Raw genomic sequence first — 25857 nt, forward strand, 5'->3', positions numbered from 1 at the left:
GAAACAAAGGACACTTATTACACACTGCGAGGTATAGAGAAAAATTGTCAAACGTGATCGCGAACATTTTAGTTGATTGCATAAGAAGAAGAAGAAGCGCTAATTGTTGTTCTTTATTATTTGTAAGTGGGCAGCATATTTTTCTGTCCGTCACCTAGGTTTAAAAATAACTAACTATATTTCAAAGATTTCTTATGTTTTAGCGGCCATGATGCTTACGGAGGAGAGAGCCAGAGCTATTAACTTTTTGGCGAAGGCAGATACGTGGAAGATAAGGTTTCTGTTGAAGAAACCTTCAATGTCGTATGTCGAAAATATTTATTTAATGACATTTACAGCAGAAGTATGGATAGCAACAGTTAGCATTTTGTTCGTGTTCTGTTTAGCGATATACTTTCTAATGAATTGGGAGAAGAAAGAGGTAATCGATTATGTTGTGTTATGTTTTTAGGATATTGAACATTATTATTTAGTACAATTTATCTAACACGTAGTCCTCATTTTTTTTGTTTTTTTTTCTGATTTGATGCACTTAAAACATTACGTTTTTCCAGCAAGTTAAATTTTCTAATACTATAGATAACTTTGACTTTACTACTGTATACCTGCGATAGTACTTTCATTCATTCATTTATTCATTCATTCATTAAGCATTACAATCCCTTGGTGATTTGTCCGCCTTCCTGGAAATGGCAGGATGGATAAAGGGCCATTCACGCTCTGATTTGTAGTACCTCTAGTGGTACGACTTTCGATGTTGGATCTAAAATCAGGCCGTGAATGGGGCGGTTGGGTTAGTGGTACCACAAGTAATACGACCACTAGTGGTATTACTAAGAAAGTTGGAGCGTGAATGCTGATGTTGGGTGTTGGATTAAAAATTTCCACTACACTGCGAGTCATAAGTTATTAACTCAAAGGATATAGAAAATGTATGCTCATTTTCATAGTTGATTTTTTCGTGAACGGATTAACGAATTTCGCTAATTTTTTTTATCTTAGATATTTCTTTACTATTTACACAGTTGTGCAAAGATTTAATTAAAATTCTTTTTGTACTTAAACCGGGTGGAAGAAAAGTAATGTTTTTCTTATGTTAAGTTTGAAACACCCTGTAGGGGGAACGGGGTACAAATCTGTGTATAGATCGGAATCGTATTGTAGTATTATGTTTTGTGAACATTTTGTTTTTTGAATCTCCCTGATATCTTTAGCTTTTTAAAGATAAAGAAAATAACAAAGAAAATAGGTGGTTTTACTCCTTAACATGTATTTTAACTGAAACAAAACTAAATTAACATTAAAAAATAACATAAGAGAGACGATATTGTTTAATGGAGGCTCTATGATGTTTTGGGGTGGAATTTCCCCAATTGGTGGAATTGAAAGTAATACGGATTCGGTGTCTACCTGGAGGCTCTTTAAATATCGAGAGGTACATTACACATATTCTTTTTCTTTGAACACTCTTTTTCTTTCACACTATATATAGGAAATAATTTCTTCTTAGTGGTATGATAAGACATGTCCTCCTCACGTATCGCAGTCGTCAGTTAAAACACATAATAAAAAGTAAAACCGTCTAGTTTCTTTGTTATTAAAGATATCAGAAAAATTGAAAAAATAAATGGTTCACAAAAGATGAGACTACAACATAGTATCAATGCATAACCACGATTTTACCTTTTCCTCCCTAAAGGGTGTCTCAAACTTTTGTTTCGGTTAAAACACATGTTAAACTACAAAACCGTCTATTTTCTTTGTTTCTAAAGATATCAGGCACATTCAAAAAACAAAATGTTCACAAAACATAAGACTATAATACAATTCCGATGCATACTCATTATTATACCTCGTTCTCCCTACAGGGTGTTTCAAACTTAACATAAGAAAAACATTTCTTTTCCTCCACCCGGTATAAGTACAAAAAAGAAGTTTAAGTAAATCTTTGCACAACTGTGTTAATACTGAAGAAATATCTAAAATAGTAAAAAAATTAGCGGGACCCGTTAATCCGTTCACAGAAAAATCAACTATGAAAATGAGCATAAATTTTCTATATCCCGAACTTATGCCTCGCAGTATATTACGTATGGGATGTCTACAAGTTTCTTTACGCAAACATTCCTAGTTTGCAAATATTTAATAGAAAATAAACTGTCACAAAAATTACCCTTATTAAAATACATGATTCTTTATTATCTACTTTTTGTTGGGACCAATCATTTTCCTTTCTGTAAATAAAGACCAGTTTCTTATTAATCTAAAACTATTTTCTTTTGGCATCTTATGCAATTTTACTATTTGAATTGGGAATAAGCCACGATATTAGTTATATATTAAATTTATTTGATGTTTCGACTTCCACTTCGCAACATTTTCATAACGATTTCAGAAGTAGAAGTCGAAACGTCAAATAAATTTAATTTCTAACTAACATTGTGATTTATTCCCAATTAAAATGGTAAATTTGCTATGAGACCGCACTGTAACTAGTATTTCCTCCGTGTATACAATTTGCTTACAACATCAGTTCCAAACAAAATCTCAATTGGTACATCGCTGAGCAAAGATCCCTAGGTTCGCAAATAAATAATAGAAAATTACTTTTAATGGCACGAAAAATTGCTACTATTAAAAATACACGATACACACACACACACAGCAAAGTAAATCCCAGCTCCAGTTTAGAACAAGTTTTTTTTTCTTTCTAAAATAGAATATAACTACCCTACATCTTAAAAAGTCGTAAAAATTACAAGAGTCGTAAAAATTAATTAGTTCATATCAGCCCTAGACAAATACTAGAGAAACGAAACTTACGGCATGCTTAATTATGAAACCTCAACTCATGTACCCAATTTTTAAAAACACAAATCCTCCGAATTGTATTTTGCATAGACTTTACTCGATACATTTTTTAGTGTACACCACCGTGAAAACAACAAGAATCTACAGGTCGAGCAAGTCTCGTAAATTTCACGATTGCGAGCCACGCTTCACGCAACCGTGTTTGCGTACTTGTGTTTCAAGTTGCGTGGTCGTACGGAGTTATATTTACCAAATTTAAATATAATCGTTTTCAAAATTAAATCAATATGTCAATATCATAGATAAATAATATAGTATTACGGCTACTGGGTGTAAAAGATAAATCTTATTCTATCTGTTCTTAATGAGTTTTAGATAATTTTAGTTGTATTTCTTTGTAATTTTGTGTTGTACAAAGATTAATTTAACATTTTCTCTGGAAGTATTAATTTAGAAAGATAATATGCTTCATTGGTGTTGTGTTTTGAAGTGTGAAATGTGATAAGTCAAGATAAAGTTCACTTTTAAACTGAACTAAATAAGGTATCTGAGAGACAACAATGGTTAAATGCAATACAATGTACAGGTTTTACTAGCGAAATGAAAATTTTCCTGTCCTGTCTGCTGTAATCATTTTATATCTGGTAAGTTACAATTACAACAGTAACGATTTTTGAAGATGTTAACATTTTAATCTTATAGGAAAACCAGCCGACTTAATAGATAATAACAATCTCCAGATTGGGTTCCTTCAATAAATATGGTCTATAAACACAATGAAATAAGTTCCCCAAAATCTAAAATGGAGTGGTATCAAAGGAGAATTAAAGGGAAAAATATTCATATTGAAATTATTTATAAGGCACTGGACTGTCTTAAATTCTACAATAATACTAGGTGGGTAAATGATTTTAGACATTTTTCATTAAGAGTAGATTAAGATTAAGTAGATTTTCATTCAGTAGATTTAAGACTTGTTTACACGGGTAGAGTAATGATGCAAGTACTTGATAGAGTAGAGTAACTCTACCTGTAAAAATGCTCAGCACAGTAGAATAGCTGGTAGAGTGTATAGTTGGAGTTAAAGTAGAGTGACTAGCAACCTATGGCAAAGTAACTACTCTATGACCACCACTACTGCCAAAATGTCTACTCGGCTGCACACTCTACCCATGGAACACGCTCAATTATGGCAGAATAGAGTAGGTAGGAGAGTACATGGGGGCGCTGTCATTCTGGCTGGAATTGTGTTTTGTGTAAATAGTGAAAATGAAGTTCACCGAAGATGAAACTTTAAAACTTGTAGAGCTATAATACAGCGAATACCAGTGTTTATGGAATTTAGGTAGTGTATACTACAGAAATAAAAGTTTGCAGCAAGCTGCGGAGGATGAAATCGTCGAAAGAATGGCAAAGGGGGCTTTGGAGTAAACAAGCTTAAGCAAAAAATTAAGAATTTAAGGTGCACTTATAATCAAGAGTGTTTAAAAATACAAAAATCGGTTTCACTATACTAGCATCAGTACTATACTTGTACTCTCCTCACGTGAATGGTATCAAGCCATTTTTGGTAGAGTACTACCACTACTCTACTCTCCTCAAAACTCTACCCATGTAAATAAGTCTTTAGAAACAGTGGAAAATGAGGTAGCTAGTAGAGTAGTAGTAGAGTAAAATATACTGGTTTAGCAAATTGCAATGTTTTAAGGTAATACAGTAGCGATAAACAGGTAGCCAAAACGTGTTCCAAGATTGTCACTGTAATTTTGAATATTTTTTCGAGGCATTTGGCACACGTATTCGTAAAATAATAAAGAATGGCGGTACAGAGCCCAATTTGAAAAATATATTAATATGTGGAAATTACTCTGTAATTATACAATATTTAAAAAATGAGCCTGTACCGCCATTAAGAAGAACAAAAAAATACACTTTCTTCAAATAAACTTTTTTATCCGATGCCTAGATTTTGTGTAATTTTGGAACTACTAATGAAATAAAAAATTTTAGTAGTTCCAAAATAACACAAAATCGGATAAAAAAGTTGTATTTGAAAAAAGTGTATTTTTTTGTTCTTCTTAATGGCGGTACAAGCTCGTTTTTTTTTATATTGTATTTAATTACAGAGTAATTTCCACATATTAATATATTTTTCAAATTGGGCTCTGTACCGCCATTCTTTATTATATTTCATATGTGTGCCAAATATCTTGAAAAAATATTCAAAATTACAGCCGCAATCTTGGAACACATTTTCGCTACCTGTTGATCTATACTGTTTCCTCTTAAGATAGTTTTAATAGTTATTTATGATATAAGTATTAAATTTTAAGACGCGCATGTGAAAGTTAACTTGAAAAAATAATTTTATTAATGTTTTGACTTCCACATCAGATGTCATTGTCAAAATACAAAATATTCATTATTATTAGGTTTGTTCTAGCAAACGGTCAAACTAGTCAAAAACCATCAGCAAACAGTTGGTCAGTAAAAGAACATAATACAGTCACCAGTGCGATCCCCTCTACTCGCGCTGGTCCACTATTCGCTGATGGTTTCAAACTGATGCTAGAACAAACCTATTATTATTATACATATCATTATCTGTAAATAATATTTCTTCTGATTGTTAATTGTAAAGGATAGAAAAATTACCATTTATTTTATTTTTTTTAGAATCAGCTGAGAGAAGTGGTCTACAAAAAAACCAGGAAGGAAACGGAATATGTGGCTACGAAAGGCAAAAGAAAGGTTTACAAAGCAAATGTGACACATTTTTTTGAAATATTTAGGAATATCAGTAAATTGCATTAAAAAAATGTATGAAAAGATTTTGTTCAATAAAAATGTTTATATTTATCAAGGATGTATTATTTGGTATGGCCACATATCGTCAGTGATGTAATAATACATCCTATCTGTTTTTTCATGAGTTTTGTAAGAGAGACTAAAAACTTGTCTTAGGGTCACCTCCTGTTTTCATATGATATTTTTTTACTTGTTTTGTAGTAAATTAAACTATCTATGAACTACAAAACAAGTCAAAACTTACATATGAACACAGGAGGTGACCTTAAAACATGTTTTTCCATCTCTCATACAAAACTCATGAAAAAACAGATAGGAGGTATTGTCACATCAGCAAGGATGTACAGTGATGAGTGCCCTAATAACCGGCAAAATATTTAGTTGTGAGATAAAAAGAAATGAAACTAGTCGAGCTGGGAAATTTAGCGAAATTAACCTTTAAATTTACGTTATATTGATCCCACCTTTACACATATCGGAGGAGTATGTCAACTAAAACTGTCACTGTGACAGTGGTAGTTTCCAAACTCATCTGATACGTCTGAAGGTGGTACACAATCAATACAATCTAAATGTATAAGTTAATATCGCTAAATTTCCCAGCTCGACTAGTTTCATGTCTTTTTATCTCACTACTTAATACATCTTTTGTGCTATTTTGCCGGTTATTAGAGCGCTCATCACTGTATTTCTGGTATATCCAGGGAATGTCTACAAAATATATTTTGAATGTCCAGAGAACATTCGTGGACATTCATGGAATGTTCCAATAAGACATTCAGGTAATGTTTAAAATGCTGACACAGGATTTTCCTGGGATGTTCTCAGAGAACATGTTTTCGGGGATATTCCAGGAATTTTTCAATGTCTGTGTACCTTCTATGGACCTATATGGAATATTTTGGTGTTATTACCGCCGCACTCCACTTGCGATTTGTAATCAGGAAGATTGAACACATTGTTTCAAATACAAGTCAATCCATTTGTGACTAAATAATCATGGATTGACTTCTATTTGAAAGAATGTGTTCAATCTTCACAACTACAAATCGCAAGTGGAGTCCGGCGCTTAGGGCTACTTCCTCTTCGGTATTATGTATTATACTACAGAAATCAGGAACTTTCCTTCTAAATATATGTATGCATCTTGGCCATCAAACATATTCTTCCAAACATTTTTTTAAGGGGTCTTGTGGGTAAAAAAAGTGACTTTTTAAAAAAATTATATCTCGAAAACTAAAATTTATTTTTATTTATAATTGGAACATGTAAAAGTATAGTACTTAAGGTAGTCTCAAAAAAAGTTTCAGCCAAAAATATTCATTTTTGTAGAGTTTAAGTTTTTTTGCGTTGGCAGCATAACTAAGTCCAGTCTCATCTGAAATCAAAAAGTTTCTTGTAGTTTATACCTCTGGCTAGAATATGAACGAAGGAATTAAAAAAAAATGAAATTTGAAGATTTTACATAAGTTTAAACACATTTTTGACCCCAATTTTTCTCATTTTTAAAGTAGTTTTTTTTATAAAACAAAAATGACCTCATCTAATAAAAAATCCTTTGTTGATTCACTAGCCAGAGGTATAAACTACAAGAAACTTTGATTTCAGATGAGACTGGACTTGTTATGCTGCTCAGGGCAAAAAAGGGCTGTTGTCGAAAAATTGCAGTCAACTCTACAAAAATGAATATTTTTGGCTGAAATTTTTTTGAGAGTACTATACTTTTACATGTTTCAATTATAAATAAAAATAATTTTTAGTTTCCAAGATATAATTTTTTAAAAAGTCACTTTTTTTACCTGCAAGCATTGATTATAAATATTCCTCTGCAAGACAACAACTTAACAAATTGTTGATTTCAAATTGTAACAGTTGTTTTGCAAAGTATGCTGCCCTCTTGTATTTTCTGTGTTATCTTCATCATACAATTACTTCATCTAAAAACTTTCTGCGATATATTCGCAACAACAAAAACAAACAAAACAAAAAAAAATAAAACAAAAGTTTAACCACCTTCACACCACAGAATCAAGCAATCAAGTTACACAAATTTTCAAACACCTCACCTGACACAGCGTCTCAAGTACGATTGCGCGAATTGGTAAATATAACTCTGCACGACCACGCAACTCGAAACACAAGTACGCAAACACGGTTGCGTGAAGCGTGGCTCGCAATCGTGAAATTTACGAGACTTGCTCGACCTGTAGATTCTTGTGTGAAAACAGGTGACTGAAAGGTAAGACCTTTGTTAACGGCTATAAAGATAAAATGTTGGGACGTGAATGGTGCCGAATAACCAACTAGTAATACCACTAGTAGTACCACTAGAGGTACCACAAATCAGATCGTGAATGGCCCGTCTAATGAACTAAGGACGACAACCCCCTGGGAGGATGCACAATGAGTCAATTTTGGCCTAAGCAGTGGTGTCATGGCAAAATTAGCAGTGCCGGAACGCACTTTGCTTAACTAAGTAAAATATTACTCTATGTTTTTAATACAAGTTACGTTTGCATATTTTAAAATGTATATGCATTTGCTTAATTCAAAATATTTTAAATAATGAATGGGTTGCATGTGTGAGTCCATACTATTGTATTAAAGAAAAGAGAGACGTTCTCACAAACAATTTATTTTACTACTGACGACCGGTTTCGCTGTTTACAATTTAACAGCATCATCAGGTCCGGTTAAAGTAAAATCAAATGCTACAAACAACAAAAAACCAGAGTTAGTTAGGTGGTCTGGTTTAAATAAGATTTAATGATACAGCCAATATCAAAGTACATATGTTCATGCATGTACATGAATACCCACTTGTATGTTGCGCATGGTGTACAATCCTCATACTCACAAACATGCAAGCATTCATGTGCAGTGGCAAGCAAAAGTATGTCAAGTATATGATATATACTTACTTTCCGGTATAAGGGAAGAATGTAGTAGTATTCAATATCATACTTTTCTGTGCACTTTGCTAGAGGAATGGTTGGTGAAGGGAAAGATTTCAATGTAATATATTAACTAAACATCGGTGGGGTCTTGAGGGGTTTAGTAGGGAAATACGACATTAAACCGATAGTCTAATTTGTTAGTTATATATAGTGATGTTATTTTAATTTAATTATATATGGTGATGTTATTTTAATTATTAATGTAGCTTTTAATTATATATGATAGTTAGATGTTGTGCTGGGTGTGCGACTTTTAGAACAGATTGGTCGTTTATGTAATAGATGTGATCTGTTTGTGAATATTTATTTGCTATGTTTAAAAAATTGAAAATGAAGAAGAAATTAAACAATAGTAATTTGTTAAAACTTTTTGATATAAAAATATTAAAAATTGTCAAAAAATTTAGTCAAAATGTAAAATCATTCATTTAGCTTTAACTCTGAGTCAGTTATGAATGATTTTACATTTTGACTAAATTTTTTGACAATTTTTAATATTTTTATATGAAAAAGTTTTAACAAATTACTATTGTTCAATTTCTTCTTCATTTTCAATTTTTTAAACATAGCAAATAAATATTCACAAACAGATCACATCTATTACATAAACGACCAATCTGTTCTAAAAGTCGCACACCCAGCACAACATCTAACTATCATATATAATTAAAAGCTACATTAATAATTAAAATAACATCACCATATATAATTAAATTAAAATAACATCACTATATATAACTAACAAATTAGACTATCGGTTTAATGTCGTATTTCCCTACTAAACCCCTCAAGACCCCACCGATGTTTAGATAATATATTACATTGAAATCTTTCCCTTCACCAACCATCCCTCTAGCAAAGTGCACAGAAAAGTATGATATTGAATACTACTACATTCTTCCCTTATACCGGAAAGTAAGTATATATCATATATCATATACTTGACATACTTTTGCTTGCCACTGCACATGAATGCTTGCATGTTTGTGAGTATGAGGATTGTACACCATGCGCAACATACATGTGGGTATTCATGTACATGCATGAACATATGTACTTTGATATTGGCTGTATCATTAAATTTTATTTAAACCAGACCACCTAACTAACTCTGGTTTTTTGTTGTTTGTAGCATTTGATTTTACTTTAACCGGACCTGATGATGCTGTATAAATTGTAAACAGCGAAACCGGTCGTCAGTGGTAAAATAAATTGTTTGTGAGAACGTCTCTCTTTTCTTTACTACAATCAAAATATTTTATTTACAAAACCTAAATTCTCTATTTTTTTTTCTTTTCTTAACCAGTGCCGGAACGGCGTTCCGGCACCATGACACCACTGGGCCTAAGTGCTGTGGGACTTGACTCACCCTCCCTACTCTACAGATACTACAGAAGCATTACAATCCCTAGGGATTATTGCTAACGCCATGACGTTCAAAATCCTATTCTTGAGTGAGGTGGATTACCTAATCCTCTGTCATTTTGTCTTTGCTGCTGTCGTGAATGTCATGCTACTTTTCCATTTCTTCCTGTTCTTGTACTGAACTTTCCAGTCTTTCACATTCATTGTGGGCATCTTTGTATATATTATGTCCTATCCATTTTAAGCGAAGAGATTTTATGTATCTGACTATATTTTCCCTCTTTAATTCTTCTTTAATTTCGGCATTTGTTTTCATTCTTATTTCTCTCTCATTACATTGTGGCTCAGTATTGTTCTCATTATTTTTTTTTCAAATTTCAGAAGGCTATCTTCTCCTTTCTTATTAATCGTCGTTGTTTCCATCCCATATCTAACATCAGGTGTTATTAAGGTTCTTATATATGTAGGTTCATCTTTGTTCTTTTACTTAGAGTCTTCCTTCTTAGCAGATTTCTATTCATTCCATATGTTTTTTGCCTTGCAGAATTCTTTCCTCTGTTCTCTCTTTTACGATTTTCCCTATTATTACTCTCAAGTAGCTAAATGTGGATACAGTTTCATATTTATGGTTCTGTGTTATTAGATATTTGTGAGTTGTTGTGTCGTCCATCCCTATCGTCATGTAATTTGTTTTGTGCTGCTGGTTTATCTCTAGCCCTTATTCTCTTCACTTCCTTATCTAAATTTTCAACTTCTTTTGATAAGTGTCATCTTCGTCTTCGCTATGATGTCTATATCATCTGCGAATAGTACTTAAGTAAACTATATTAGAATAAAACTTATATAAAATTAACTATATTAGAATAAAACAAAATCTAAACGCTTTTCATAATTTCAGTTGCAAAATGAAAATCAAAATATATCCAAAAAATATACTGTAAGTGATGCTAGTTTGCTATCGTTTGAGGCTTTGTGTCAACAAGGTAAGTTTTTGGCTGTCTTTTTAGTTTTGCATATAGCCGCTTAGAGGGCACAACCAATAAAACTTTCCTACACAAACGCAACCTCAATATGAATCACTTATTGTATAAAGGGTATAAGTCCACAATGCCTAGTTTTGAGAAAAACGAAAAATACTATTTAGTTTAGAAACTTGATGACCTATCAAATTTTGTTCTACAGCTGAAATGTAGAAGGAGACTAGTAGAGTGACATGTGATACAGCAAACTTGGCTTTGAAAACTATTAAGACCAAAAAGTCATTTTCAAAGGCTGAGACTTGTTTCCTTTATACAATCAATGAATAAAAGACGAAATAATGCTGCTTCACTACAGTTAAATTAATATTTTTATTTATAAAAAAAAGTTTATTACAAACAAGACCTAAAATACCTACATCCTAAGACTAACTAACGTAAGCTAACCGAAGTAATAAAATAAACGACCCTGTAAACAAAATGACACAAACAATGGTGGCACCACAAGAATTATTGTATAAAGGTAATGAGTCCCGGACTAGTCCCCTTTATACGCTCAACAACAATTTGATCGTGCGATATTTCGCGTACGGTGAGAGATACAAATTTCCTTTATAGACTCATCGATCCGTCGGCGTTGGTTTAACAAAATGTATATCTCACTTTAATTTCGTACGGAAGTGGACTTATTCCCTTTATAGAATAAGCGATTCATATATTGTTGACATAAATCGAGAGTTTCATTGGGATACAACAAGTCGTGTAGATACAGTGAATTTTTGAAATTAGTAAGTCGGTAGAAAAATGGATCTTAGCCGAGAACATTTTCGAGCAATAATGTTTTAATTTTCGTAGAGGATTATCCCAACAGCAATGTCACGTTGAAATGGTTTCTGTGTTTGGGAATGAAGCATCACACAAGTCAACTATTTTCCGCTGATATTGCGAATTTCAACGTGGTCGCTGCAGTCTCGGCGACGAATCCAGGCCAGATCCATCCAAAAAATCAGTCACACAGCAAAACATTGATGTGGTTCGTCAGCTAATTAAGGATGACCGCCATGTAACATACTGGGAGATAGGGGCATCTTTGGGCATTTTTACAGAAAATCAAAAAGCGGTTCCCGTCAATTGGTGTCGAAAACATTGGACCGGTTCAACAAAGGAGGCTCAAAAAACGTTTATAGTATTGTTCGTGGCGATGAATCTTGGATTGACTCCTACCAACCGGAAAATAAACGCCAATCCGCTGTGTGGGTATTTCACGATGAGGAAAAATGACCTGTTCTCGAAGTGTGTCAAAAAAAATATTCGCAAGTTTTGTGTTAAAATCTGGTCGTGTGTCAACAATTGCTTTAGAAGATCGAATCACCGTTACTTCTGATTGGTATATAACTGTTTGTTTACCAGCAGATATCGTGGAACTCCGACAAAGCAACACACAACGGCGAATCATCCTACATAATGACAATGCAAGTGCTCACACTGCCCAAAAGACAATAGAGTTTTTAAAGCTTCAAAACAACGAATTGTTAAACCATCCACGTATAGCTCCGACCTAAGTCCCAACGACTTCTTTACGTTCTAGTCTAGGCGCCAAATAGAGGTCACCGTGTCATTTTCAATTCTGATGGACAAACTCAACGGTTTCTTATGGATTTTTGGCTGCTGATTACGAATTTCGAGGGGGGATTTCGATCCGAGTGGTCAAAAAATTGTTATAAACAATTTAATTGTTTATAAATTGTTTATAATGCTCTGGCTCATAAACTAAAAGAAATAGAAAAAAATGTTTCAAATAAAATTTGTTCCTTAATAAAAAACGAAGAAACAACCGTTTACTAAACTTAAATCCGACAATCAGAACTCCAGATATTGTAAAATTAGTGCACAATGCAAATTTCAAATTGCAAAATAAGTATTTTTCGAAGCTTTATCGATCATAACTCGGCTTCTACCCATGCAAATGAGCCCTATAAGATGTTCTTTTAAAGCTTGATCAAGAGGCTTCCAAACAAAGTTCATTAAATTATTTGATCTTCATTTGTTTTAAAGTTATACCCATTTGAAGTTATAATTTTCTCAAAAAAATTGTACATTAATTTGTTTATAAAGGTTTCAAGCAAACTTGAGCTATAAACATTTATACTTTAATTAACAATAATGATAAAACAACTCAAAAGGAACAATTTGAGCTTACGAAAATGTTCGTAAGTTTATTTTTGGCTAAGATGTCGATATTTTAATGGCGCGCTATGAGGCGCAAGATTGGCTCACAGTCAAGTAAGTATGTATTCTTCGACGCTTTATCGATCGTAACTCGGCTTCTACGCAAGCAAATGAGCCAATATGTGATATCCATATAAAAATGGATCGAATTTTTTTGCAGCATCATCATTGCATATAAAACGAGCATTTATGATGTGGCGGCATACACACAATTGACGGGCCTTGATGATGCTGCAAAAGAACTATGATTCATGAACAAAATCTATGAACAAAAGATTCTAGATCCACTTTATATGGATATCATATAGATAATTAGACTCTGAAGCCTCAAAAAGTTTTAGTTTTACTGCCTACAAGAACAGACTTGTACCACCATGTAACTGTTAAAATTTCGCTAAGAACTTATGCAGATGTAAAAAATCTGATGATATTCCCTGTATATCTCTTTGCAGATTTGCAGATGCATGAAAAAAATGTTTGTAAAAATAGTACTAATAAATAATATCAACTTACTTTTTAGTTATACTTCTGAAATATTAGTTTTTAATGTTTTTTTTCTCATTTAGTGCAAAAAGTAGAAGACAAAGTAAATAGAATGAAAGGTGATACGAGGTACAGTATGATGATTTAATTATAAGAATTATATGATAAAATTTTATTAGGATCTTCAAAAATGAAAAATGAAGATAACGTATGTATACATAGAAATTATAATTTGCATGGAGAAGTTAGCGCGTGAACCTTTACGCGGTGAGCCGATATTGCGCTTCATAGCGCGCGCCATTAAAATATCGACATCTTGGCCAAAAATAAACTTATGAACATTTTCACAACCTCAAATTGTTCCTTTTGAGTTTTTCTATCATTATTGTTCATTAAAGTATAAATGTTTATTAGCTCAAATTTGCTTGAAACCCTTATAAACAAATGAATGTACAATATTTTTAAGAAAATTGTAATTTCAAACGGGTATAACTTTAAAACAAATGAAGATCAAGTAATTTAATGAACTTTGTTTGGAAGCCTGTTAATTAAGCTTTAAAGCGACACCTTCTAAGACTCATTTGCATGCGCAGAAGCCGAGTTACGATCGATAAAGCTTCGAAAAATACTTATTTTGCAATTTGCAATTTGCATTGTGCACTAATTTTACAATATCTTGAGTTCTAATTGTTAGATTTAAGTTTAGTAAACGGTTTTTTCTTGGTTTTTTATTAAGGAACAAATTTTGTTTGAAACATTTTTTTTCATCTCTTTTAGTTTATGAGCCAGAGCCTTATAAACAATTTATAAACAATTAAATTGTTTATAACACTTTTTTGACCACTCGGATCAAAATCCCCCCTCGAAATTCGTAATCAGCAGCCAAAAATCCATAAGAAACCGTTGAGTTTGTCCATCAGAATTGAATATGACACGGTGACCCCTCTGGCGCCTAGACTATTCCCTAAGATCAAGAATTCAATACGTGGGTAACGATTCCAGTCACGGGCGCCCGTATAAAAATTTTCAGGGAGGGCAGATGTGAAGATGTTGCACATTATATTTTGTGTACTCTGGATAACCATATATAGTTAACAGCACCCGAAAAGCCAGGGGGGGGGGCCACGCTCCCCTGACCATGGGTATGGGCGCCCATGATTCCAGTTGCCAGAAGAAGTCATCGATGCCTTTAAAACAGCGATTTTGCAGGTCTCAACTGAAGACTGGAATAACTACTGTTTTACCAATTGGTTTGAACATATGCAAAAGTGTATCGATCTTGGTGGGACATATTTTGAAAAACAATAAAGTACTTTAAGTCTACTAGTCCACGTACCTATATTTTTTTGTTTTTATGGCTATATGAAAACTAAAAAGACAACATATCGTATTAATTATAGCACATCATTGAACTGTGTAATTGATAAACCAAAAAACACTACCGTGAACCTAGAGCTTTTTTCTTGTAATATTTTAACCACTTTTAAACTGTTATTTAGTATTTTTAAAAGAAATTAGCTACAACTCCAGATGAAAATACGTTTGACGTTTCGATTTCCATTTTCAGTGGTAATATCTTTTCCACCAAACGAATACTTGTAGTTATTCTGCAGTTCAAAGTTATATCTAGCCTTCACATTACGTTTTCATAGACGGTTAATACAAAAGCCTGAAACTAAAAATTATATTAGTAAATCTATTGACAGATACAATTTCAAAATAACAAAATCGAACATTATATTTTAGGTTCTGAGCTAAAATCAAAGACTTACGCTGGAAAAATCTTATTGTTTTTGTTATTCGCAGCACTCATGTTCCTGTATTCTGCTTATTCAGGCTACATACTAGTTTTGCTGCAATCAACCACACCTATAAAGTCTATTCGTCATCTGGTTGACAGTAGACTGGAAGTTGGTGGTATTAACGTCAGTTACCAATTTCCTCATTACAACGTAAGTATCTTCTTCTAGACGGAGAGGCAGAGCTGAAAAATCTCTTTGAATTTACTAAAGCTAAATTATTTTTCACAGTTGATTACTGTGATTGTGTAGAAAAACATTCTGCGCACAAACCATACATACTCATAGACGTTTCACGGCCATGTTAATCTTTCGGATCGAATTAACGCCATCTCTTGATTGGAATGGGAAGTAAATTGACAAATTTTAGTTACGTGGGAATTTCAAATAATAAATTTTTCGGGATTTTTGATGAAATTTCGCAGGAAATTAAAACAGCAGAAAGACAATTCAATGTTTTATTCAATGTTTTACTGAAAACTTCAAATATTCCAATTTGTTTTCAAAATGCTATAAACACTACTGCCATGTGTCACGTGAAAGCACTGATGTGTAATATTGAGTTGAATGAAAATTTTTGTAATAATCTTGTAGGATGATTGTTTAGATAAATACCTGAAATCTTTCACAAACTTCCAAAAATATATAGGCCCGAAATGTTGATGACACACTTGTATATTGGAATAAACTGTTTCAGGATCTATTATATTGTTTTTTTAAATGTGGAGAAACACAACACGGGATGATCAATGTAAACTAAAAATTCTACTCACAAAAACGGAGAGGAGGTTAATACAATTGATTAAAATTGTGATTAAATCTAATTAAAAACGTAACACCACTATAATAAAATATTTAAGCCACAAACTGTAAAATAAAAAGTAAATAACAAATTAATTTAATTGTCAACTGTCAGTTGTTAAATATGACAAGAGAATTGACTGACAGCGACATCTCTGGATTGGAATGGTAACTAATTTGCTGTCTTGACCTTGACAATTTACGTGAAACGTCTATAAGTATGTATGGTTTGTGATTCTGCGGTCGGTCAAGCGAAACGTAGAACAGGGGCTACTGAGAGGGTATCAAAGTTGCTTGGAGGTAATTAAATCCATTTACTAAGGCTGAAAATTAGTACACATATTCTAAATTGAATATAAATAAAAGTTATTATAGTGGGTCAGCTGTATGACGGAACAGAGCCGGTCGGTCGGCCCCAATGAATGTACAGGGTTATTCACTATATTTTGACCCCCTTGTAAACTGCTTTATTTACAGAATTAGAAAAAATGTAAAATACAAAAGTTATTCGATTTTTTTAATTATGATTTTTTGACATATATATCGTACTAGTGACGTCATCCATCTGGGCGTGATGACGTAATCGACTATTTTTTTAAATGAGAATAGGGGTCGTTTGCTAGCTCATTTGAAAGTATATTCAATTCTATATACAGTACTATAAACATTAAGATCATTATTTATACAGGGTGTCCAAAAATTTTTTTTGAATTATTAATTGAACAATTAATTTAATTTAAAAAAAAATTGGACACCCTGTATAATTAATCATGTTAATGTTTATATTACTGAATAGGGAATTGAATAACATTTTAAATGAGCTAGCACTCGATCCCTATTCCCATTTAAAAAAAATAGTCGATTACGTCATCACGCTCAAATGGATGATGTCACTAGTACGATCATGGACGTATAAACACAGATGGACTCAGCAATACCATACCTTGAATACACACTGTTTTGAAGCTTCGGTACTCCTGGGCCAGAGGGTAAAGGGGAGTAAAACGGGTATCGATAGAATGTGACGCTTCCTCAATGAGCATAAGCGTGCTTGAATTATTACTCGTGGGGATAATAATTCAGGCGTTAATAATAATTGGAAGTAGTAATAATTTATAAAAACACGTTCAAAGAATTTAATTAAAAAAAACAGAGTATAAATATTAACAATCACGTTTTTATAGAAAAAATAAAAACAATTTTATTTGTTATTAAAATTAATATAATGTCAATATAGTTAAGCTCAAGTTAATTTTTTAATACGTATCAAATAATACTATGATAAAACAAATCAATTAAAAAACATACATTGGTCAAATTAAAGTACCTACCTACATTTATTGTAGTCCAGTCGGGTTAGACGAATAACAAGCCTAACCTTGCATTAGGAACTGCCTCAAATTTTATTTTTCTAATCTTTAGGGGGGTCAACAGTAGTGTAAATTTTAAATCTCGACTAAATTCCGCCGTTGCGTTAGCCGCCATCTTGATTTTAAACGAGAACCGTTTTAGCTCAATATCTCCGTCATTTTCAAATTTTCGATAAAAAGTATGAGAACCAAAATTGTTAAAAATGTGATTTTCTATCATTTCTATTATCTCGAATTATCTCGTTTATTATTAGTTTTACGACAAAAATGTACCTATACAAAAATGGAGAGAATTAAATTCTAAACAATTTTGATTTCTTTCATTTTTTTTGCTAAAATTAATATTTAAGGTAGTACGTATGCGGTAATCTCGCGAGCGTAAGACCTGATTGATTTAAAAGCAATTGTTTTTGTTCAATATCTACGCCATTTTCAACTAAAATTTTCCAAATATGATTTCCTACAATTTCTCTTTAACATTTTTTTATGCGGTTGATATTTTCCGAGTTAAGTGGGAAAATAGTAAAAAGTGGTGGGGGGAGCATAATTACTGAATTGAATCTTGCTTCCGAGATGCACCAAATTTTATAATTCTCTCCTTTAGGGGAGATTAATATTAGTGTAAATTTAAAATCTCGACTGAATTCCGCGGTTGCATTAGCCGCCATATTGATTTTAAAGGAGAACCGTTGTTGCTGAATATCTCCGCCATTTTCAACTTTGCGACAAAAAGGTAGGAACTAAAATTGTTGGAAAATGCAATTTCCTACAATTTCTTTTTCACAATTTTTTTATGCGATCAATATTTTCCGAGTTAAAGGGAAAAATAGTGGAAGCGGAGGGGAAGTATAATTATTGAATTGTCTCATTTATTATGAACTTTACGACATCACTGTATATAAACAAAAATAAAGAGAATTATATTTTATAAAGTTTTTGAAATTCCCAATGAAACACCAACCAAAGTAAGTACATAAGAGACATACATAATAACAATAACTTATATGCATTAATGTCACTTAATTTTATTAACTAGCCGGTTTTATGGGTTGAAGTTGCCTGTCGATATTTTAAGTTTCATGTCAGCTAATATACAGTAGAACCCCGCAAATCCGAACTAATTGGGGGGACAGCCTGTTCGGATTCCGAAAAGTTCGGATTATCCGAAAGTTAGCCTTAACTAGTAGTTCAAAGCGTTCATTGTGATTTTGAGTAGCCAAACGTTCTCGCAAGAGTGTGGACAATATTTTTGGACTCAAGTTGACTACGAGAGAACCAAAGTAAGTTTGTGTTTAAAACACTTTATAAACCTATATATTAAAGTATAATATTTATTTTTAAGAAATTTTAAATGTCAAAGTCCTAGTAATCCTACATTGTCCAATATTCTGGCTTTACTCTGTATAATAAACATGTTTTTAAGTTTTTGTCTTGAATCTTTAAATTTTTTCACTTTCCGTTGGTTCGGATTTGCCGAAAGTTCGGATTCGCGGGGTTCGGATTTACGGGGTTCTACTGTATTTTTATATTTCAACATTTTTTTTTTTTAAATTTTGGGCTCTGTTGGGGGAATTTCCTCATTTCCCCCCACGTAGACCCGCCACTGGTTCTCTCGAAAAGTTGTAGTAAATCGTAATTGCAACAATTTCAGCCCTTACACTTTTTGTCGAAATGTTGAAAATGGCGGAGATATTGAACAAAAACAATTGCTATAAAATCAATCAGGTCTTACGCTCGCACCTTTACCGGATACGTACTACCTTAAATATTGATTTTATCAAAAAAATAAAAGAGATTAAAATCGTACAAAATATAATTCTCCTCATTTTTGTATAGGTACTTATTTGTTGTAAAACGATAATAAACGAGATAATCCAATAATTCATTAATTATGCTCAAACTGTCACTATTTTCCCCCCATAACTCGGAAAATATCGACCGCACGAAAAAAATTATAATAAACGAAATTATAGAAAATCGCATTTTCGACAATTTCAGTTTCTACACTTTTTGTCGAAAAGTTGAAAATGGCGGAGATATTGAGCAAAAGCGGTTCTCGTTTAAAATCAAGATGGCGGCGAACGCAACGGCGGAATTTAGTCGAGATTTTAAATTTACACTACTATTGACACCCACTAACAATTAGAGAAATAAAATTTGGGGCAGCTCGTAATGCAAGGTCAAATGCTATCCGGACTGGGCTATTTGATAATGTATTAAAACATACTTTTCAAATTTTTCACCAAATAAGTATCATATAGACCTTTCAGACTCTCTTTACAGACAACAAATCCTAGAAATCCAGTTTTTCTTCTGGTTTCTAATTATAAATAAAATTATAAATGGAAAAATAAATAATTTTTTATTCATTTCACTAATTGATTTGAATGCATGAGAAATATCAAATTAAAAAGCTACTAAACAGATCTTTTTAAATCAGATGATGTCTACTTACAATTTAAAAATATATAATTTAATGAACTAATATCTTGTTCAATACATTAATATGAAGGACCCAATGGTACGCCTATGAAAGACATATTTCAAAATGTAAACAGACTTCCTCATCCTTCTATAATGTAAAATAAACAGTACTTACAAATGAAATGAAAGATCCGGATATAAATGTTTAGTTTTTTTTTGCAAATGCAACACTGTAGCACCATTATTATGTATGTTTATTTCACTTTTCACAAAATATCACTCAGAATATAGCCAAAATAGCGAAAAACAACTTTTCCTCAATTACCTTAAAAAGTAAACAAACATGGAATATTTGACATGGACGTTTGTAGACAGAAATGCAAACACCGTTGCCATTTATTTATAGTTTCAATGCTTCTACATATACAATAATTGGTTGATATCTATTATTCAATGATATGAACACTTGATATTTTAATTACCATTCAATATGTAAATTAATATAACTGAACAATTATTATTTTAGTTTGATAGCATCTGTAGACACGACATAAAAGAGTAACATTTTCAGCAATACGCGAATAAGAAATTTTAATAAAAATACGTGACAACATGTGAAGGTACTTAGATTGTGACCTATTCAAATAATTTTGGCTTCACAATTTTATGTAAATAGCTGAGTCCATCTGTGTTTATAGGTCCATGAGTACGATATATATGTCAAAAAATCATAATTTAAAAATCGAATAACTTTTGTATTTTACATGTTTTTCTAATTCTGTAAATAAAGCAGTTTACAAGGGGGTCAAAATATAGTGAATAACCTTGTACATTCACTGGGGCCGACCTACCGGCTCTGTCCCGTCATACAGCTGACCGACTATAATAACTTTTATTTATATTTAATTTAGAATGTGTGTACTGATTTTCAGCCTTAGTAAATGAATTTAATTACCTTCGTAGGAAAGCAACTTTGATACCCTCTCAGTAACCCCTGTTCTACGTTTCGCTTAACCGACCGCAGTATGTTTCTCTACACAATCACAGTAATTAACTGTGAAAAATCTAGCTTTAATAAATTCAGTAAAGAAATTTTTAGTAAACAGATTTTTCAGAGCTGCCTCTTGAACTATTCCTATGATGCCGTGCATCTAACATGGAAACGTAACTATACAAAATATTTCTTATAACTTTGCAACTATAAAAAAATCAATTGAAGTCTCGGATTATCTTCTCAGCTACTTGCTTAATTCGACATAAGCGGAGTCCTATTATTCTCTCTACTATTGGAGTGATTCCGAAGAATTTTATATTAACATTAGAATCTTCTAGAAAACAGCTGGGTAGTAGTGAACATCCCTATAAAACCATGACGAAAGCTATGCTATACTTTTGGAAGATACTTCAGCATACCGTCACCTTCATGCTGAAGGTATACACAAAAGAGTCCCACCAGTATCAAAAAAGAAAATGAACTACTTTATTTCTTTCCAACCTGTTGCTGCATCTCCCATAACATTTTTCTTCTTCCTGAGTTTTTCTCTTTTTAAGTTTTTCTCTATTCCTTACTCTTCTTCGTCACTCCTTTCTGTCCATCGGGTCTACTTCATTTAAACCATTCTATTATAAGTCCTCTATCACACAGTCTTACCATCTTTTTCCCAGTGTTCATCTACCTCTCTTCCTTCAACTTCTAACAGATCTACATTCGTTCCACGTAGTTCTCATTTCTACGTTGTCTAAAGGGGCCAAAAAAATGTAGTCTTTGTTCTTAAATCTCTTTGAGACTGTAGTAACCCCGACTGTAGTGCCCAATCATGTCCTTCCTGAGCTTGTCCCGTCTAGTCATACCCAACATTCAGTGTAACATTTTCATTTCAGCTACACTACCACCATCTTGTTTTCCTAAACCCTCTTTACAGGCCACATTTGTATATATTTTCTTTTAACCCTTCGTCGATTTTTTGACCTCAGGGTACCCCGTTCATTCATTTCTATCTAGTGTCCTATTTTCCATCATGTAGGAACCAAGGTATTTAAATTCTCCTACTTAGTCCAGAAAGCCACTGCGCATCTGCTAGGAAAAATATTCCGATTCGGACTTTTTGCATCTTACAATTGCAATCTTACTCAAAAAGGACCGCTTTTAACAAATTTGCATGTTGCCAGGTCCAAAAGTGGGTCAAAATTTTTTTCAAACGTTTTTTTTTTGTTTTTTTCCCAAAATTATTGTTTTTGCATCGAACAAAGTTTTTTTTGGTTTTTTTGGATCATTTCAAAGAGAAAAGCTCTTTAGTGACTTTTCTCTAAAGTTGATAGTTTTTGACATATAAGCGATTAAAATTTAAAAATTGCGAAATCGGCCATTTTTAACCCTCAGAAACTATGTGAAAAACTGAAAATTTCGATGTTGCCAAGATAAGAAAATATTCTTTGAACATCGATTGATGAAATCCCGAAGAGTTTTTAGCAATACAATATCGAAAACCCCTTTGTTTTTTAATTGCCAATCAAGCGGGCGTTTGATTGGTAACCGTTGCATGTATATTGCCTAAGTAAGTATATGTGTGGAAAAATATTTCGATTCAATTTTTTTTCACCATCTTCGTTGAAAATATCCCCTCTTATGAATAACAAATTTGTATGTTGCCAGGATCAAAAAGTCAAAAACAAATTTAAACGTTTGTTTTTTGCTTTTTTTCTAAAACTAATTTTTTTGCATCGGACAATTTTTTTTAGGTTTTTTGGATCATTCCAAATAGAAAAGACCTTAAGTGACTTTTCTGTTAATGTGATAGTTTTCGAGATATAAGCTATTGAAATTTTAAAAATTGTAAAATCGGCCATTTTTACCCTCAAAACCTATGTGAAACACCAAAAATTTCAATGACACTAAGGTACGTAAATATTCTAAGAATATCGACTGATGAAATCCTGAAGAGCTTTTTGCAATACAATATTCAAAACTCCTTTGTTTTTTAATTGATAATCAAGCGGGAGCGACACTATTTTCAACCGTTGCATGTGTATACGTAATCGGAGAACATTTTAAGTTTAAAAAAATTGTTTAAAATTTTTGAAGTTATACTTCTTTAGGCGCGATTGAGATTGAGGATGAATTTATATTGATATGCGCGCATGCGCACACCGACAGTTTGGTATTAGTCTTTATACGGGCTCTGATTGGGTGTTGAAATGATCTGTCAATAATTGTTCAATATGAAGGTTATCGGTAAACAAAAATGTTGTATAATATATTAGTTTTTATTGTTGTGAGGACAGAAATAAAATCAAATTTATAATTATAGTGACTTTTTAAATACATAGTTTTGAAAAGCCACAGGTACGTAATTCTAAATGTTTCAGTTGTATTCCAATAAAAAATTATCTTCATACCTATTTGGAAAATGTAAAAAAAAAATAATGTACTTACCTATTCGTACTTCAGTACTTGCTATGCTATACCCCTAGTAGGCAATGCTTTAATTTACATAATCTGATTACGAACAAACTTTCTACAAATTTTCATCTAATGTATCGTTTTCTTACTCTATATATTGTTGTATTTTAATTCGACAAAAATCAAACTAATAAAAATTCATATAAACAAAATGTCAAAAAGTTGTTCAGTTTGTGTATATTCCCACATGACGTATACGCGAAGGTGGTGCAGTTTGAAATCGCTTCAACTCTCGTACGGCGGGATACACGGGAAGTAGGTTCAAGCCCAATGCAAGTTATATCATTTTTATATTTTTTTATAGACTTTATGATTGTAAGTATATTATTATATAATTTTTTTCAGAAAATACGTATTTAATTAAAATTTTTGGCAACAATTATTGTTTAGAAATCATTTGCGGCATTTTTCAATGTGTTTGTGTGTGTTTTATTCTTTTATTTTTTGGTATTGTTTTAATAAAAATTTTTGGAAAGTAGTAGAGAAACTAAAGTATATTGATTTCGTTGAAATCATATAATAGAAGTATAACTTCTTACGTGCGTACAAAGTACACACATTCTTTTTTTTTTTGACACATTTTTGACCCTGGCAACATGCAAATTTGTTAATAGGGAACCTTTTTAAGCAAGATGGTGAAAAAAAATCAGAATATTTTTCCGAACATTATTATTTACGCATATTACGCATATTACATACAATGTTGTATACATGCAACGCAACGGTTAAAAATAGTGTAGCGACAGCTTGACTAGCAATTAAAAAACAAAGGGTTTTCGATATTGTATTGCAAAAAGCTCTTCGGGACTTCATCAATCGATATTCTTAGAATATCTGCGTACCTTGGTACGCAGTGTTACTGCGTACCAAGTAATACATCATTGAAATTTTCGGTGTTTTACATAGTTTTTGAGGGTTAAAAATGGCCGATTTTACAATTTTTAAATTTTCAATCGCTTATATCTCGAAAACTATTACATTTACAGAAAAGTCACTTAAGATATTTTCTATTTGGAATGATCCAAAAAACCTAAAAAATTTGCTCGATGCAAAAGAATTAGTTTTAGGAAAAAACAAAAAACAAATGTTTAAAAAAATTTTTGACTGTTTGATCCTGGCAACATACAAATTTGTTAAGAGGGGATATTTTCAAGCAAGATGATGAAAAAAAATTGAATCGAAATATTTTTCCGTACATATATTTAAAATTTAAAAAAAGGGTTTTCGATATTTTATTGCAAAAAACTCTTCACCGATGTTCAAAGAATATCTTCTTACCTTGGCAACATCGAAATTTTCAGTTTTTCACATAGATTTCGCAATTTTTAAATTTTTTATCGCTTATAAATATGCCAAAAACTATCAACTTTAGAGAAAAGTCACTACAGAACTTTTCTGTTTGAAATGATCCAAAAACCCTAAAAAAAAAACTTTGTTCGATGCAAAAAAAATAATTTTAGGAAAAAAACAAAAAAATACCTTTTAAAAAAATTTTGACCCACTTTTGGACCTGGCAACATGCAAATTTGTTAAAAAGGGTCCTGTTTGAGTAAGATTGTGCAAAAAATCCGGATCGGAATATTTTTCCTAGCGGATGCGCAGTGGCTTTCTGGACTAACGGATCCTAATTTTTTCCAAGAGATGCTATGTTCCAAACCATTTATGTCCTGCTAATCTCAAGTCCTATATATATATATATATATATATATATATATATATATATATATATTGTTAAGATATGTAAAATTTGAATTAATATGGTTTCGATCTTAATATTTTAGAAAAGTTAAAACATATAATAAAAATATACCAAAATTCATTTCGAAGAAATGAAAGTCAATTATCTTTGGATGGCCGTAGGTAAACAAAATTTAAATAGGGATTAAGTATTTTCTTTGTACAGTTAGTATGATAAGAAAGTGGTTATGTGTTTGGACAATGAGACCGGGTTTCCCAAATGGACTTTTGCGGCGAGGGAACAATTGTATTTAGAAATTTAAATGAATGTAATCTTTGTTTAGATATTAAGAAAGGAAAAAAAACCGATTGGCATGTAATTAGTTTTAGGAAATTTCTAATGGTAGGGAAAATTGGTGTTTGTTATCTGAAAGGTAGATGGGGATAAAATTGAGGAACTCGGATTGGTGAAGAAGGAAAAAGGAGGGGCTAGGTATGAAGAATGGGAGTTTAGCGAAATGTTAGAGGGTGGAAGAAGAGTCAGTTGTTAAATGATCGTTAAGTCGACTAGTGGTGATCTCTAAGAGTCTCCTGAAATAGTAAGGCAGATAAGTGAATAGTTGTGAGTTTGTTGAAATAAGTGTCCTGACGGAAGCTCATCACGTAAAGCATTGTAAGTTATATTGTTCTACTTAT

At 32.1% G+C, this 25857-nt stretch overlaps 1 protein-coding gene and 1 long non-coding RNA gene across 3 annotated transcripts in view; both read left to right on the forward strand.

Annotated features, from left to right (window-relative positions):
* Positions 1–209: 209 nt before the first annotated feature.
* Positions 210–25857, forward strand: part of LOC126882445 (uncharacterized) — a 43952-nt gene continuing 18304 nt past the window's right edge. For both annotated transcript variants that reach the window (XR_007697349.1, XM_050647410.1), the window contains exons 1-3: positions 210–421; positions 10840–10924; positions 15377–15582. Coding sequence is in view for 1 of the 2 variants with exons in the window: in XM_050647410.1 (XP_050503367.1) it covers positions 212–421; positions 10840–10924; positions 15377–15582 (501 nt within the window). In the remaining variant the exon portion in view is untranslated. The remainder of the gene's footprint in view (positions 422–10839; positions 10925–15376; positions 15583–25857) is intronic.
* LOC126882448 (uncharacterized) lies at positions 2584–3708 on the forward strand. The gene is made up of 2 exons (XR_007697353.1): positions 2584–3455; positions 3514–3708. It is a non-coding gene; the product is annotated as an uncharacterized LOC126882448 (long non-coding RNA).

This window comes from Diabrotica virgifera, chromosome 3 (genome assembly GCF_917563875.1).
Source record: "Diabrotica virgifera virgifera chromosome 3, PGI_DIABVI_V3a".
Taxonomy (NCBI): domain Eukaryota; kingdom Metazoa; phylum Arthropoda; class Insecta; order Coleoptera; family Chrysomelidae; genus Diabrotica; species Diabrotica virgifera.